The sequence below is a fragment of the Rhodamnia argentea genome, chromosome 8 (genome assembly GCF_020921035.1).
Source record: "Rhodamnia argentea isolate NSW1041297 chromosome 8, ASM2092103v1, whole genome shotgun sequence".
Lineage (NCBI taxonomy): Eukaryota > Viridiplantae > Streptophyta > Magnoliopsida > Myrtales > Myrtaceae > Rhodamnia > Rhodamnia argentea.
Genome location: NC_063157.1, coordinates 7,894,590 through 7,907,500, shown reverse-complemented (window position 1 = coordinate 7,907,500; position 12,911 = coordinate 7,894,590). Strand labels below are relative to the sequence as shown.

Below are 12,911 nucleotides of genomic sequence, written 5' to 3'. Positions count from 1 at the left end.
GGCCTCTTTGGGGAGCTTCTTGCCGGCCTTGGGCTTCTTCTCCGCCGGGGCCTTCTCGGCGACGGCGGCGGATTTCTTCTCCTCTGCTGGCTTCTTCTCGGCGGGCTTCTTCTCTGCTTTGGGCGCCATCGGGATCTCTAGGATTGAGTCGAGTGAGAACGAAAGCTTTGAAATTTGTCGGGTAGAAGAAGAGGGAGGTTTTGTGAGAAAAGTGTAGATCGAGTTTTGGTTTTTATAGGTGGAAGTGATGGGTTTTGATTGGTTAGAGGAGGAGAGACGCGGATCGATGACGTGGCGAAGGGCTCGTGCGTATGGGGCCTTGGAGGGAATTTTTGAAAGACGGGCGGTTTCCTTTCTGGGAGAAAAGCCGCGCGTTTCAGATTTTCAATTAGTAAATTCCCCGCGCAGACTAAACTTTGATTCGCGGGACAAATCTGTGTTCTTAAGTTGTCGAATTCCCTTTTTTGGCCGAAAATTTATGAAATTCAACACGAGCAAATAACTACAAAATGAAAACTCATTTATTTCGAGTGCCAACGAAACAAAATTCCGAAGACATCGTAACAACCTCAACGTAACGAAACGAAATAAGACAGTAAATATAAAAAATTCATTTCAAAACATCGAATATAAATATATTAGATTGTACCGAATAAAATAAAAGCAACTAAATCTAACCATTCAGTATAGCTTCACTGAAATGCCACGTTAGCCCATAAAGTGCGAAAAAAGAAAGAATGGAAAGAACTTAATAATGTAGTGAAAATGAATTCGTCGATCGTCTCGAAGAGTCGTCATTTTTCCATTTTGTTTCTCGCAGTTTGTTTGGATTTTTTTTCTTTCCAGGGATAAAAGTGTAGCGAAAATGAATAGGCTCTCCCTGCCTTGCCGATCTGCTCGACATACTCGACAACTTGACGACGTTATGTCAAAGTGTAGAAAACATACTTCAAACTCCCGCGACCGGAGAGAATGCATTGGAGATGCGGGTGATGCGCTTGAACAAGTGTTGAAGGCATTTAAAAAGTAGGGTGTCCGATGACGATCTCTCATTCCCACACAAATTGGCTAATTAGTAAAGACAAAAGAGTAAACGTTCCTTGTTTGGCTATTGAAATATTAAACAATATATTCACCTAACATATTAAGGGTGCGTATGGTAACGTTTACGTTCCCGGAACAACTTTTGGAACAGAAACACTTTTTCTCGTTTCTGTTCCCGGTTACGATTTTTGGGAACGGAAACGCGTTTGGTAACTACAAAAAAAAATGTGTTCAAAAGCTTTGATAAAAAGTAGTCGTCGTCTTTGAGAGTGTGAAGGAGTAGTCTAGGAACAGAGGGTTGCAAAAAGTGTTCCTCTTGCGTTATAAAATGTGTTCAAAAGCTTTGATAAAAAGTGTTCCAGGAACAAAGAAACAAGTATTTTTTATTTCTCGTTTCTGCTCCAAAAGTGTTCCTGTTTCTGAAAAGTGTTCCCGGAACACTTTGAGAACACTTTTTTACCATACGCGTTTCTGTTCCCAAAGTGTTCCGGGAACACTTTATGAACAGAAACATTTTTTCTGGAGCGTTACCATACGCACCCTAAACTTCTAGAATAACTAAAAGTAGTTTACAAAATCTCACATGGTTAGTCCACGTAAACAAGGTCACATTTAACAAACTTTCAAAAAATTTCTCTTTTTCCTTACTAATAGGGTGTTTGGAGATTTTTAGCAGCTGGCCAATTCTCATCGGCGGTGACAATCTATGCTTCCAACATAGATCGTCCGATTAGCATAGACTCACAATACATGGTCATTGTCAACATATTGGATTATTAATGCACATCGTCATCTAACGATTTAAACTTTTAGAACAGTTGAAAGTGTTTTGCAAAATCTCACGTGGTATGAGAGCCGGAACTCCCTAGTTCAAAATCTCATATACCGTTGGACTTTAAATACGTATATGTGCACATTTTATTTTTATTGTTATGGCTATGATGGAAAATGATTTGGGTAATTGGAGAGTTTGGTGGCAAAGTTAATGGAACTTGTCGATTCCCAATTCGTAATTTCCATGTATCTATGCTGAGAAAGTACGAACTCGACCCGAAACATATGTTGGACTTTGAATTGATTGAGGTGGATGAAAGGAGTAAATACGTGGAGGAGCCGGTACAAATCCTTGATAGAAGGGAATAGATTTTGAGGAATAAAGTAATCCCTTTCGTCAAAGTTCTGTGACATTATCACAATATTGAAGAGGCAACGTGGGAAAGCAAATACAACATGAAGCATCGGAACTCACGTCTGTTTGGAGGAATAGGTAACACTCTAAATTTCGAGGACGAAATTTTTTTAGGAAGGGAGAGTTGCGGCATCCCAATTTTCGTGCCTAATTAATTAATGGGATAAACCTATTAGAATTAAATTGCTTGACTTAGAATTGACTAATGTCATGTAATTTTCAATAATCGACAATATGAGCTCAATTTCTCGGACGAGAAATTATGGGTAATTATTTTAGGAAGGGGACATCCTAAAATTGTTACCCTGCCATTTGAGTACGGCTGTGATATCAATTGGATTTTTATATTTTTACTAAGTTAATTATACTAATAAATCAATTAAAATAATTATGGTATATATTAACCTCTAAGAAAATTACCAAGAGCACGATATATGATATTAGAATCAATTGAGTATTCTAATAATTCGAGCATGTCACGTGACTAATTATTTGATAATAAATTTATTAATACAATGCTAATGGGATTGCCAATTAAATTATAGAGAAAACTATAGTTTAAACTAAGGTAAATGCATATAATGTGCATAATTAAGCTTATGGAGACAAAATAGACATTTCACCTACTCAAATCATGGCTTGCCAACCTAGGGGAATTGTGCCTAAATTTTTACTATTCACCTTATAATAGTATTCACAAATACTATTCATACTACCCATTTCGATCAATGAGATTTTATGACAAAAAAATGACTTGCATTCGACCATGATTCCTTTTTCTCTCTCATCTACCCCTCTTGGCCAAAAATCTACCCTCTATCACTCCTTAGAACTCAAATTCTCACTTCATTCAGACACTCTCGAGAAGTTGTAAGGATAAATGGCTATTGTTGAAGATTAAGGCAACATCTAGTGTGAATCTATCAAGTGTTAGTTGTCTTTAATTAACGAAGACCTTATATTTAAATATGAGTTTTTTTTTCGCTTGTGCTATTTAATCAAAAGAAAAAAAAATCTAAACTAAATTGCGTGGTACGGCTGTCACACAGAATATGATAGGTTGTTTATACATGCAAGTTTTTTAGATGGACGTATGATAGCACGGCCGCTACTTTTTTCAATTTGCGCCGTGGTGTAGATATGACAATGGTAGAGATGAGAGTGGTGTTAGTACTCGGGAGTAGATGTCTCTTTTCATAATCCTCCTAGTGTACATGTTTGTCTAAAATTGAAGTTGTACATAAACCGGCTAATGATACATATATATATATATATATATATGTGTGTGTGTGTGTGTGTGTATTTGTTGGGTGTGTGGTTCATGTGTACTATTATCAGGTTAGCGAAACCTATGAGGCCATACCCGTAGCCGTGTTTGCCAATTTATTTTTATGCAAGGGGTAACGATATCGTTTTATTCATAAAAATCGTACAATGACTACGATATCTTTGTCATTGGTCATGAATCTCACTCAAAACTTTCATATTTTGTGTAAATCCTAGCTCAATATGTACGCAGTGCGCGACACGAGATACTGACTTTAAATACCCTTTTCTATTTTTTTCTAAATCTTGCCATCTATTTCTACTCCCGATTCATAAACTTAAAGATTTCGATTCACCCTACCTGTATTCGTTTAAATACTACATTCGATGGCAAATTTCAAGATCGGAACAACAAGAACAAGTTTGTTTTGTACAAAAACTCCCAAAAAAGTTCAGTTTGATTTTATGTTTGAGAAATAAATACAACGTATTAAACAGATAACAATAGAGATATCATACAGTTTCCTGGGGGCCTTTCTTCCTACTGCTTGGGCCATGGCGAACCTCCTACAAGAAACCAGGAAATTGGGTTCAGTTCCAAAGCCCACGGGATTCGTTTCGCTTCGGCTTCGCCTTCGGTAAGTCGATGGCGGATCTTCTTCTCCTCCACCTGCGCAAACACGAGCAGATCCCGAGAGCTCAGTCGTGCTCGTGCATCTACCGTTGATGGCTCACGCTCTTCGTTCCATCAATGCGCCGAAATGAAGCTCGCTCGCTTCCAAAAACCCCTCTTCAGCCTTGGCTTCCGGGCTCTATCGAGACCCTTCTGCGACAAAGCCTTCCCAGGACCCGGCGACGAGGAGGAGGAGGACTCGCGGTTTGTGGCCACCCTCTCGAGCATCGTCCGGGGAAAGAAGAGCTGGAGGGACGCGTTCGACAGCCCGTTTGTGGCGAGCTCCTTGACGCCTCGTCACGTCGAGAAGGTACTGATCGGAACCTTGGACGACTGTAGGTTGGCTCTCCGATTCTTCAATTTCCTGGGTCTCCACAGGGGCTTCGTCCATTCCGCTGCGTCGTTCTGCATCTTGGTTCACGCCCTCGTCCAGAGCAACCTCTTTTGGCCCGCTTCGTCGCTGTTGCAGACGCTGTTGCTTCGCGAGCTGAGCCCGAGGGGCGTTTTCGGGGAGCTCTTGAAGTGGTACGAGGAATGCGGGTTCGCTTCGAGCCTGGGTTTTGATCTGTTGATTCAAAGCTACGTGCAGAAAGGAAGGGTCTTCGATGCCTGTACGGTTTTCGAGCTCACGGCGGAGCACAAATTGCTGCCAGAAACGAGGACTTTGAACGCCCTTTTAAGCGGGCTTGTGAAAGTGAGGCAGTTTCCGTTGGTCGTGGAATTGTTCGATTTTATTCTGAGCTTAGGCATCTCGCCGGATGTTTACATGTATACGATGATAATCAGGAGCCTATGCGAGACAAAGGATTTCGTCAGAGCCAAAGAAGTAATCTGTTTGATGGAGAACTCTGGCTGTCAGTTGAATGTAGTACCTTACAACGTGTTGATTAATGGGCTTTGCAAGAATCAGAGGATTGGGGATGCAGTCGTGATCAAGAATTCTCTCAGAAGACGTGGACTGCAAGCGGACATGGTTACATACTGTACATTAGTGCTTGGGCTTTGCAAAGCACATGAGTGTGAGGTTGCATTGGAGTATGTAAACGAAATGCTTGAGTTGGGACTTTGTCCAACTGAAGCTGCTCTTTCTGGCCTTACCGAGGGGCTGAGGAGGAAGGATAAGGTCATGGGTGCTTATTATTTGGTTGATAGAGTGGGGAAGCTTGGAGTGTTGCCTAACTTGTTTGTTTGTAATGGTTTAATAAGTTCATTGTGCAAAATCGGCCAGTTGGATCAAGCTAAGTCGCTTCTTGATAAGATGAGGAAGGATGGTCCATCTCCGAATGACGTCACATACACCATCTTTATCGATTTCTTCTGCAAGAAAGGAGAGTTGGAAACTGCTCTCCATTTTCTCGATGATATGGGAAATGCAGGAATAAGAGCTACTGTTTATACCTACAATTCTTTAATAGGTGGACACTGCAAGCTAGGAAATTTGTCTGCTGCCAAGTTTATCTTTCATGAGATGACTGAGAAGAGATTGACACCAACTGTAATAACTTACTCGTTATTAGTTTATGCATACTGCAAAGAAGGACAAATCCACGAGGCATTCCGGCTCTACCATGAAATGACAGGGAAGGGTGTAGCACCTAACATATACACCTTTACTGCACTCATTTCTGGTCTATGTCGTGTAAATATGATTGATGAAGCTTGTAAATTATTTGATGAAATGGTGGGAAAGAATGTTCTCCCAAATGAGGTAACCTACAATGTTATGATCGATGGGTACTGCAAGGTAGGCAATGTAGTTAGAGCCTTTGAATTGTTTTATGAAATGCAAAAAAGGGGTCTTGTGCCTGACACATACACATATAGGTCCTTAATTGGTGGACTTTGTGTGATTGGTAGAGTAACTGAGGCCAAAGATTTTTTGGATAACCTATGCCACCAGCATATTAAGTTAAATGAGATGTGCTATGGTACACTTTTGCAAGGATTTTGCAAGGAAGGAAGATTAGATGAAGCAATGACAACTGTTTCTGAGATGGTCGAAAGAGGTATAAATGTGGATCTTGTGTGTTATGCTGTACTTATAGACGGAATTGTCAAAAAGCATGACATAAGGAGCTTACTTTGGGTCCTTAAAGAGATGCACGATCTTGGTTTAAGGCCTGATAGCGTAATATATACCAGCATGATTGATGGTTATGGCAAAGCAGGGAAGTTGAAGGAGGCAATTGGTTTGTGGGATGTGATGATTGGTGAAGGGTGTGGCCCGAATGTGGTGACGTACACTGTCCTAATAGATTGCTTATGTAAGGCGGGATTCATAGATAAAGCTGAGCTTCTACTAAAGGAAATGCTAGTTACTAATTCCCTCCCGAACCATGTGACATATGGTTGCTTTCTTGACCACTTAACAGTAATCGGTGACATGGAAAATGCTGTCAAGCTGCATGAAGCAATGCTTAAAGGGTATTTAGCAAACTCCACCACTTACAATATGCTGATCCGTGGTTTCTGCAGATTGGCTAAAATTCGAGAGGCTTCTGAACTTCTAGTTGAGATGACTGCGAATGGCATCTTTCCAGACTGTATATCTTATTCAACCTTGATTTACAACTATTGTAGGGGCGGTCATTTACAGGAAGCAATCACATTATGGGAAAATATGCTGAATGATGGTCTGAAGCCAGATACACTAGCATATAATTTCTTAATTTATGGTTGTTGTGTGACTGGAAACCTTAAGAAAGCTTTTGAATTGCGTGATGATATGATGAGAAGGGGTGTGACACCAAATCGGGTTACATATAGTAATCTCAGCCATGGAGCTTCTTTTAAGATTTTATCCTAAGAGGAAGTAGCTTGAACTATTTAATGTCAATGAAGCCAAGATACCCTTTGTGAGCTTTCACTGTGAAGTTAACATGCGAGGCACTTTCATGCAGTTGGATCAGAACCATGTGGGTCCAGGTGAGCGCTGCTCTTTCTTGGTTTTAGTATGTCAATTGAGTCTGATGAAGTAACTAGGTTTCTACTTTCACTTCCTTCCTTTAGGATTGACTATCTGGTATTCTAACAGGCAAGAAAAAGATGAATTCTGTAATTTGAGGAGGACATTCATTCTATGGCTATGGTTATTAGAATTATTTTATATGACAGTAGACACTCCCACATAAAAAGTGTGCCAGTTTTCCTAATCTGAATTTATTAATTCATATGGCCATGTTCAATTGTTAACCACAAAACTGTCATTATGCACATAACAGAATTTTGTGATTCTCCGGGCATATGTGAGTGCTCAATCACCTGCATGTTTTTCTTATGGCTTAGTTGTGATTGTACATGGAGTTGCTTGTAATCCCAGGACTGATCAAATGGCACAACACAATGGTGTTCACTGGTACAGTGAAATCCTTCATCTCTCTGTCCAAATGTGCAGGTGAGGTTTTGCATTTCCTCTCTTTTTTTCCCTGGCTGGTTTGGGTCAGTGAAGGTCAAGACTTACAGACTGCATGCATGTTGAGTTTCTTCTGGGATTTGTTTCCTTATAAGTAGCATTCAGAGTTTCAAAACTCATGTCTATCTCTTATCAATCATTTTAGCCATTATATTCCCCACTTCTGTCTATTTGTTTGTCAGGGTAATGCGACTAAACACAAAAGAAGAGTTGGGCATAACAGCTATAAAATTTGAGGGACCGGGCATCTAGAAAAGCAAGCTTTTCTAATTTCCAATTCATTTGATCATAATGATGGGAGATTGGTCGAAATGTCATTGGCATGATCATCATGGAATAGATATGTGGATTTCCAAGCATGGAACCTAGGCATGGGTTAAGAATTGAAGGTATGTCCAGATCCTATTAATTTAGGGCCTGTTTGGTAACACTCCTGTTTATCTCATTCCTGTTCTTTTGTTCCTGGGAACAGAAAAAGACAAAAATCTGTCTGGCAATGTCATTTATTTTTTCTGTTTCTGAAAACAGATCAGTGGCCAGGGAACAGATTTGGAACAAAAACAAGAAGCAAAAAATATATACTTCTCTGTTTCGGGGAACAGAATTGTTACCTGTCCCTTAGAATAATTCATCTGTTTTTGAAGTTTGTTTGACTAGTTATCATTCGTAGCTTGGTCCTTTTTTGCATTTGTTGCTTACAAGTCGAAGGTCAGCTCACATGATCTCGAAGGCCGTGAATAGCAGGGAATTCTTCTCTTCTTCCTTTCAATGCTATTGGATGTTATTGTCTGTTTTCAATTGAGAGATATCTCTTATTTTCACTTTTGTTTGTCGGCACCAACTGTTGGATAGTTCCTCTTGGAGTGATCTATCTCACAAAAAACATGCAAACACGACGCTTTCTAGATCTGAAACTTGCAGGTCGCTGGAATTCTCGAATATCAAAACATTGCTTTAAATGTCTTAGGTCTGTGAATGAATGACCTTCAGAAGCATTTTTAGTATACGCCTAGAATGACCGGTTGGACTTGTCATGATCTGGACTAAATAGTTCTTTCTGTGGGATAGGTGCACATCACACAAGCAGTGATCTCGTCATCATATCAGTGATTTTTTCCCTGGGAAGCTGCAATTTATTTTATGAAGAGGGTTCTAGCAAGATGGATCGCCATGCAGCATCTTTTACTCCATGCTTATCTTGGAACAAAAGCTTATCTGCTTCTTCTAACGAGTTTGAAGCGTACCTACGCTTCGATCATCTCTGTTGATACTCTTAAGCAGATTGTGGAGGGAAGCTGATATTGTGGTGGAATCTGCAAAAACTAGAGGGCGCAAACGCCCACTGCGCTCAACGATCGCTCTCTAGAAGGCGTGGCCTTAAATCGGAATACGTACGAATCTGTTTCACAGATTCGGCTTGCGACTATGCTGACTCATATTCTAAAGCTGCAACATCCCGAAGTTTGGTAAAGCATTTCCTTGAAAACCACTGAGATGTTGCTTGCTGTCGTGAGGGTGCTATGACCTTGTAAAAGTTAAACGTACTAATTGCGGCGAAGAATTCGTGCGAACCACCATGACCTTATCGTGGCTATGTTCTTCATGGTCAAGAGAGCACCTTCATTGCAATTCCAGAAATTTGTACGGATTGTGCTGCTTTACTCTCAACGATTGAGAATGAACTTCATTCAATGCAGGACGGTATATCGGAAAATCGCATAGATTTCCCTTTGGAATCACGGTTGGAAATTGGAAAGCAACAGGTCATGTGTCGCGATTATGTCGCGTGAGAAATTTTGGCATGCATCGGCACATATCGTCTCTTAGATCGTGTAAGGTCTCAGCATGGTACGACATGACAAACCTCGAAAGCTATATTCCTGGAATTCCTAGAGAGCTCCCCATCGACATTGATTTTCACAAAAATCTACAGGAGGAGGTTCCCATGAAACCCATCTTGGAGTATGAAAGTGGAATGGACTTGGGGGGGCAAAACCAGCCCAACAATCAATTCTTCGTGGCATATTCACATCTTCTATTCTTACATTGTAAACATCACAAAAATGAGATTTTACAATTCAATTTTTTGTCCTTTTTTTTGTTTTTACTTGCGGAAAGAAATTGATTTCAAAAAACTCATTAGAGAGGAGTAGGCAAAGATTTAACGAACTGTTCAAGAATTGACATAATCTTCGAAAAGATTATAGTTTGATTGTTTATTTATTAGGGCTCTATTTATTTCACGAAAGACAAATAGAGATTAGAAAATGAGTTTACTACTAAAAAGATTGTTTTAGGGAATTGGTTTGATTTTTCACATATTCTTTACTGGCGGAAAATGAGCAAAACAAGCGACAATGGTAATTTCTTCAACGGGGAAAAGGACAAACTTTTCCCGGCAGAACTGCAAAATCGCAAGGAGTCGCTTTGGTAGGCTCTGAGGGGACGATGCAGGGTTTGGCTGCTCGCATTGCTCGTCGCTCACGCGCCTCGCCTCTCGCTGGAGGGATATTGTCTCGCGGTTCTTGCACCAAACTGTTCGTCGGAGGTTTCACCCTCTTGTCTTTTCTTGATCCCTGTCCGGGTTTTCTTTAAATGTTCTCTCCCACATCTGTTTCGAATCGATTCCCCGTCCTGATCTTTAAATACCCTTTGTTCCTCCTTCTTAATTGTGATTGGAAGTTGGTATTCCATCTGAGAGCTATGCTGTGCCGAATTCGACCGTGTTTATGCTTGAGCTTACTGCAGATGATAGAGATAATGCTACCTTCGAAGTTCAAACCGATTGTGGGTTACTGGGTTTGTTGTGGAATGCGCTCTGTCGATACGTGAACATCTAAGCAAATTAATAGGCATGAGGTAGGCTGAACTTCTGCTTGAATGTTTGGGTATCTTCCAATGTTCATGAATGCCACCCCGAAGTTGACATATTTCCGAATGTGTAAGTTAAACAAGTGCTGGACTCGCATAAAGCTGCAGAACCCCGACATCTGAAGATATGTCACGTGCCTCTTCTTTAAACTGTATGGCTTTTCGAAACGATTGCTTTGGAACACATTCCTTCTTTTGTTCAGGAATAGGCGAATGCTTTATTTTTCTTCCTAGTGCTGGTTATGTCTGGACGATCTGTGTGACATGTGTATGCCAAGGCTCATCCAAGTTGTTGGAATCCTTTACTAGTAGATGAATCAAGTGTGTGCATTGCAAACTATTTTACGGCAGTCTTTGAGCTTTGTTACTCTTTGTTCTCTTAAAATCAGTGTTGTTTGAGCTGCAGGACTTTCTTATGATACTAATGAACCTGTTCTCAAGGATGCTTTTAACCAGTTTGGTGATATAGTAGAAGGTATGTCAGGAGATAGGTGTGAACGCCATGTGTTCTCTTCTCATGGTGGCTTGAACTTTGTTGAGGTAACCAAATTGATGGTGTCGGCAGTTAAGGTGATATGTGATCACGTGAGTGGAAAATCCAAAGGGTATGGGTTTGTGCAGTTTGAACGTGAAGCTGCGGCCAGCACAGCTCTGAAGGAAATGGATGGTAAGGCAAGTTATTTCGACTTACTTATTTCCCTACATTTGTCAGTGTATTGAGTCCATTTTCAACTGGTACTGATTAGATTCTCTCGTGGCAGTCATTAGACGGTAGGGACATCCGTGTACAGTATGCGCAGAAGAGAAATGGCGGACTATCATGATCTTGGTATTGATATAGGTAAAGTTTCTTTTACTTCCATGGACTGCTATTTGGCTGATGATGTTTTGTTTGTACTGCACTTAACATTCCATAAGACCTGTCAAAGCAAATTGGATGGCGGTACAGGAATTGTAGGTGACCTCTTCTATTTTCTCATGTGTCAGCACAAGTTACCATTATAAAATTTTTCTTTTGATCAAAGAGTAATAACGGTCTCTCTCTCTCTTCCCCCCTTCCCTTTTTCCAAATAAACATATGAACAGTGAATCAGGGCAGGATACTTCAAATTAGTAAATGGCTGCTTCCTCACGTCTATAGCAGATCACTTACATTCTTTGAATGTCTACTTTCATTCTCATTCTAGATTAATAATATTTGTGTCAATTCAACGTATAGGGATGCTGGGATTGCATGTTGATGATTCCGTGAAAGGACTATGCACTATTGTTTGAGGAGCTGTCTCTCCTATGCTACAACACAAGGAATCATTTTCATTTGCTGTGCGCCAAAATTAATCTAGCTATCTTTATGTTAAAACTGCTAGGTTTATGCAATGTGAGAAGTATTACATTCTTTTACTCTGGAGGTCTCATGGGTAGCTGTGTAAAATACGCATTACGCGGTGAGGCCTTTAAGGCCATCATCAATTGTGGTGCTGAAGGAAAAGGCTTTGAAGATTTATTAAGTTATCTCATGCTTTTTGATGGCTGATTCGATCGAGCGATAGAGCGAAACTAGAGGCGTTGGTGTTTTCCAGTTTCATATATTCCTCACCCATAATGCTGACTAGAAAACATTGTAATAAAGTTGGAAAGATGCAGATTCTGATTCTGACTGCATCGTTCTTTCTTTGTAAGCACCTTGTGCATCCGCCAGCTGCTCCATTGCAGGGGGCTGGCTATAGAAATTTCATAAAGCTTGACCACGGAGAACTCTCACTCGTTTTATGATGCTGGCTAATGCAGTCCCCATCCTGGTTCAGTATATCATTTCGACTTCAAGGGAGTGCTTCATAGATGCAAGGACACATGAATGCGGGAGCTTCTTATGGGGGAAGAAGCGCAGCAATCTCGACTCTTGAGTATCAATTCAAGCACTACATTCAGGAAGGCTCAATGAAGTATCGTTTCTAAGTCTCTAAATTTGAAGAATGCAGCTACTGTGCGTATTCACCATCCCTGGTAGCAAACGAGAAGGAAAAATTGCACTCCGATACGAGACATTATACTTTTGGAACAATGTCTGTGAACAAGAGCAATGTCATCTTGTTATTTTGGAGGGTTGTGAGGATTTCTGTGTTTTGCATGAGAGCCACTCTTAACGTTTACCAATAACTGAACTACCTTTCTACTTATCAGTCGAGTTTCGAGGAAGAACATTGAAGATCTTCTCTTTGAAGACCTCTCTTAAATGTCCGCAAATAAGAAGATAAGCATGCGTTGTGTGGCTTTGCATCGAGCTGATAAACAAAATCAAGACGTCGTCCAAATAAGGATTCCCCAACAAAGAACTGCTTGCTTAGTAAGATGAATGGTAGAGTCGCTCTTGGCAACAATGGCAGCAGCAGTGGACGGCGTCGGGGTAGCACGAGTCACGGCTGTCTATGGACGGAGATGATGACCTCACCACGGCA

General features: G+C 40.6%; 3 protein-coding genes and 1 long non-coding RNA gene across 12 annotated transcripts in view; 2 read left to right on the top strand and 2 right to left on the bottom strand.

Annotated features, from left to right (window-relative positions):
* The window catches only part of LOC115736745 (probable histone H2B.1), a 729-nt gene extending 516 nt beyond the window's left edge, over positions 1-213 (bottom strand). The window contains exon 1 of the mRNA XM_030668573.2: positions 1-213. This exon is cut by the window's left edge and continues 516 nt beyond it. Coding sequence (XP_030524433.1) covers positions 1-129 — 129 coding nt within the window. The 5' untranslated portion in view covers positions 130-213.
* Positions 214-4,178: 3,965 nt separating this feature from the next.
* Positions 4,179-9,252, top strand: LOC115736742 (putative pentatricopeptide repeat-containing protein At5g59900). Of its 4 annotated transcripts, none has more exons than XM_048284396.1 (4): positions 4,179-7,097; positions 7,492-7,566; positions 7,767-7,973; positions 8,731-9,252. In XM_048284396.1, the coding sequence occupies exon 1, from the start codon at positions 4,261-4,263 to the stop codon at positions 6,976-6,978; it is 2,718 nt and encodes a 905-aa protein (XP_048140353.1). In that variant the 5' UTR covers positions 4,179-4,260; the 3' UTR covers positions 6,979-7,097; positions 7,492-7,566; positions 7,767-7,973; positions 8,731-9,252. The 4 variants fall into 4 exon arrangements, with proteins under 4 accessions (XP_048140353.1, XP_030524430.1, XP_048140354.1 ...); XM_030668570.2 differs by having other exon boundaries at positions 8,653-9,252; XM_048284397.1 differs by having other exon boundaries at positions 7,207-7,566; positions 8,653-9,252.
* Positions 7,825-8,347, bottom strand: LOC125316339. The gene is made up of 2 exons (XR_007199577.1): positions 8,196-8,347; positions 7,825-7,986 (listed from the first exon to the last, which is right to left on the bottom strand). It is a non-coding gene; the product is annotated as an uncharacterized LOC125316339 (long non-coding RNA).
* A 614-nt stretch (positions 9,253-9,866) lies between the features above and the next one.
* Positions 9,867-12,676, top strand: LOC115736747 (glycine-rich RNA-binding protein 2, mitochondrial-like). Of its 6 annotated transcripts, none has more exons than XM_048284402.1 (5): positions 9,888-10,132; positions 10,856-10,930; positions 11,021-11,127; positions 11,217-11,296; positions 12,244-12,676. In XM_048284402.1, exons 1-4 carry the CDS (start codon positions 10,033-10,035, stop codon positions 11,277-11,279), a joined length of 345 nt encoding a protein of 114 aa, XP_048140359.1. In that variant the 5' UTR covers positions 9,888-10,032; the 3' UTR covers positions 11,280-11,296; positions 12,244-12,676. The 6 variants fall into 6 exon arrangements, with proteins under 6 accessions (XP_048140355.1, XP_048140358.1, XP_048140356.1 ...); XM_030668575.2 differs by having other exon boundaries at positions 9,893-10,132; positions 10,862-10,930; XM_048284399.1 differs by lacking the exon at positions 11,217-11,296 and having other exon boundaries at positions 9,879-10,132; positions 11,021-11,122.
* The last annotated feature ends 235 nt before the right edge of the window (positions 12,677-12,911 follow it).

Bases quoted from the DNA above. Each gene is read 5' to 3' on its own strand.
- LOC115736742 (XM_048284396.1), top strand. From the start codon at position 4,261: ATGAAGCTCGCTCGCTTCCAAAAACCCCTCTTCAGCCTTGGCTTCCGG.
- LOC115736747 (XM_048284398.1), top strand. From the start codon at position 10,033: ATGCAGGGTTTGGCTGCTCGCATTGCTCGTCGCTCACGCGCCTCGCCT. The intron at 10,133-10,930 runs GTTTCACCCTCT...ATATAGTAGAAG, and splicing joins CACCAAACTGTTCGTCGGAG to GTATGTCAGGAGATAGGTGT. The intron at 11,123-12,243 runs GTAAGGCAAGTT...TGGCTAATGCAG, and splicing joins AGCTCTGAAGGAAATGGATG to TCCCCATCCTGGTTCAGTAT.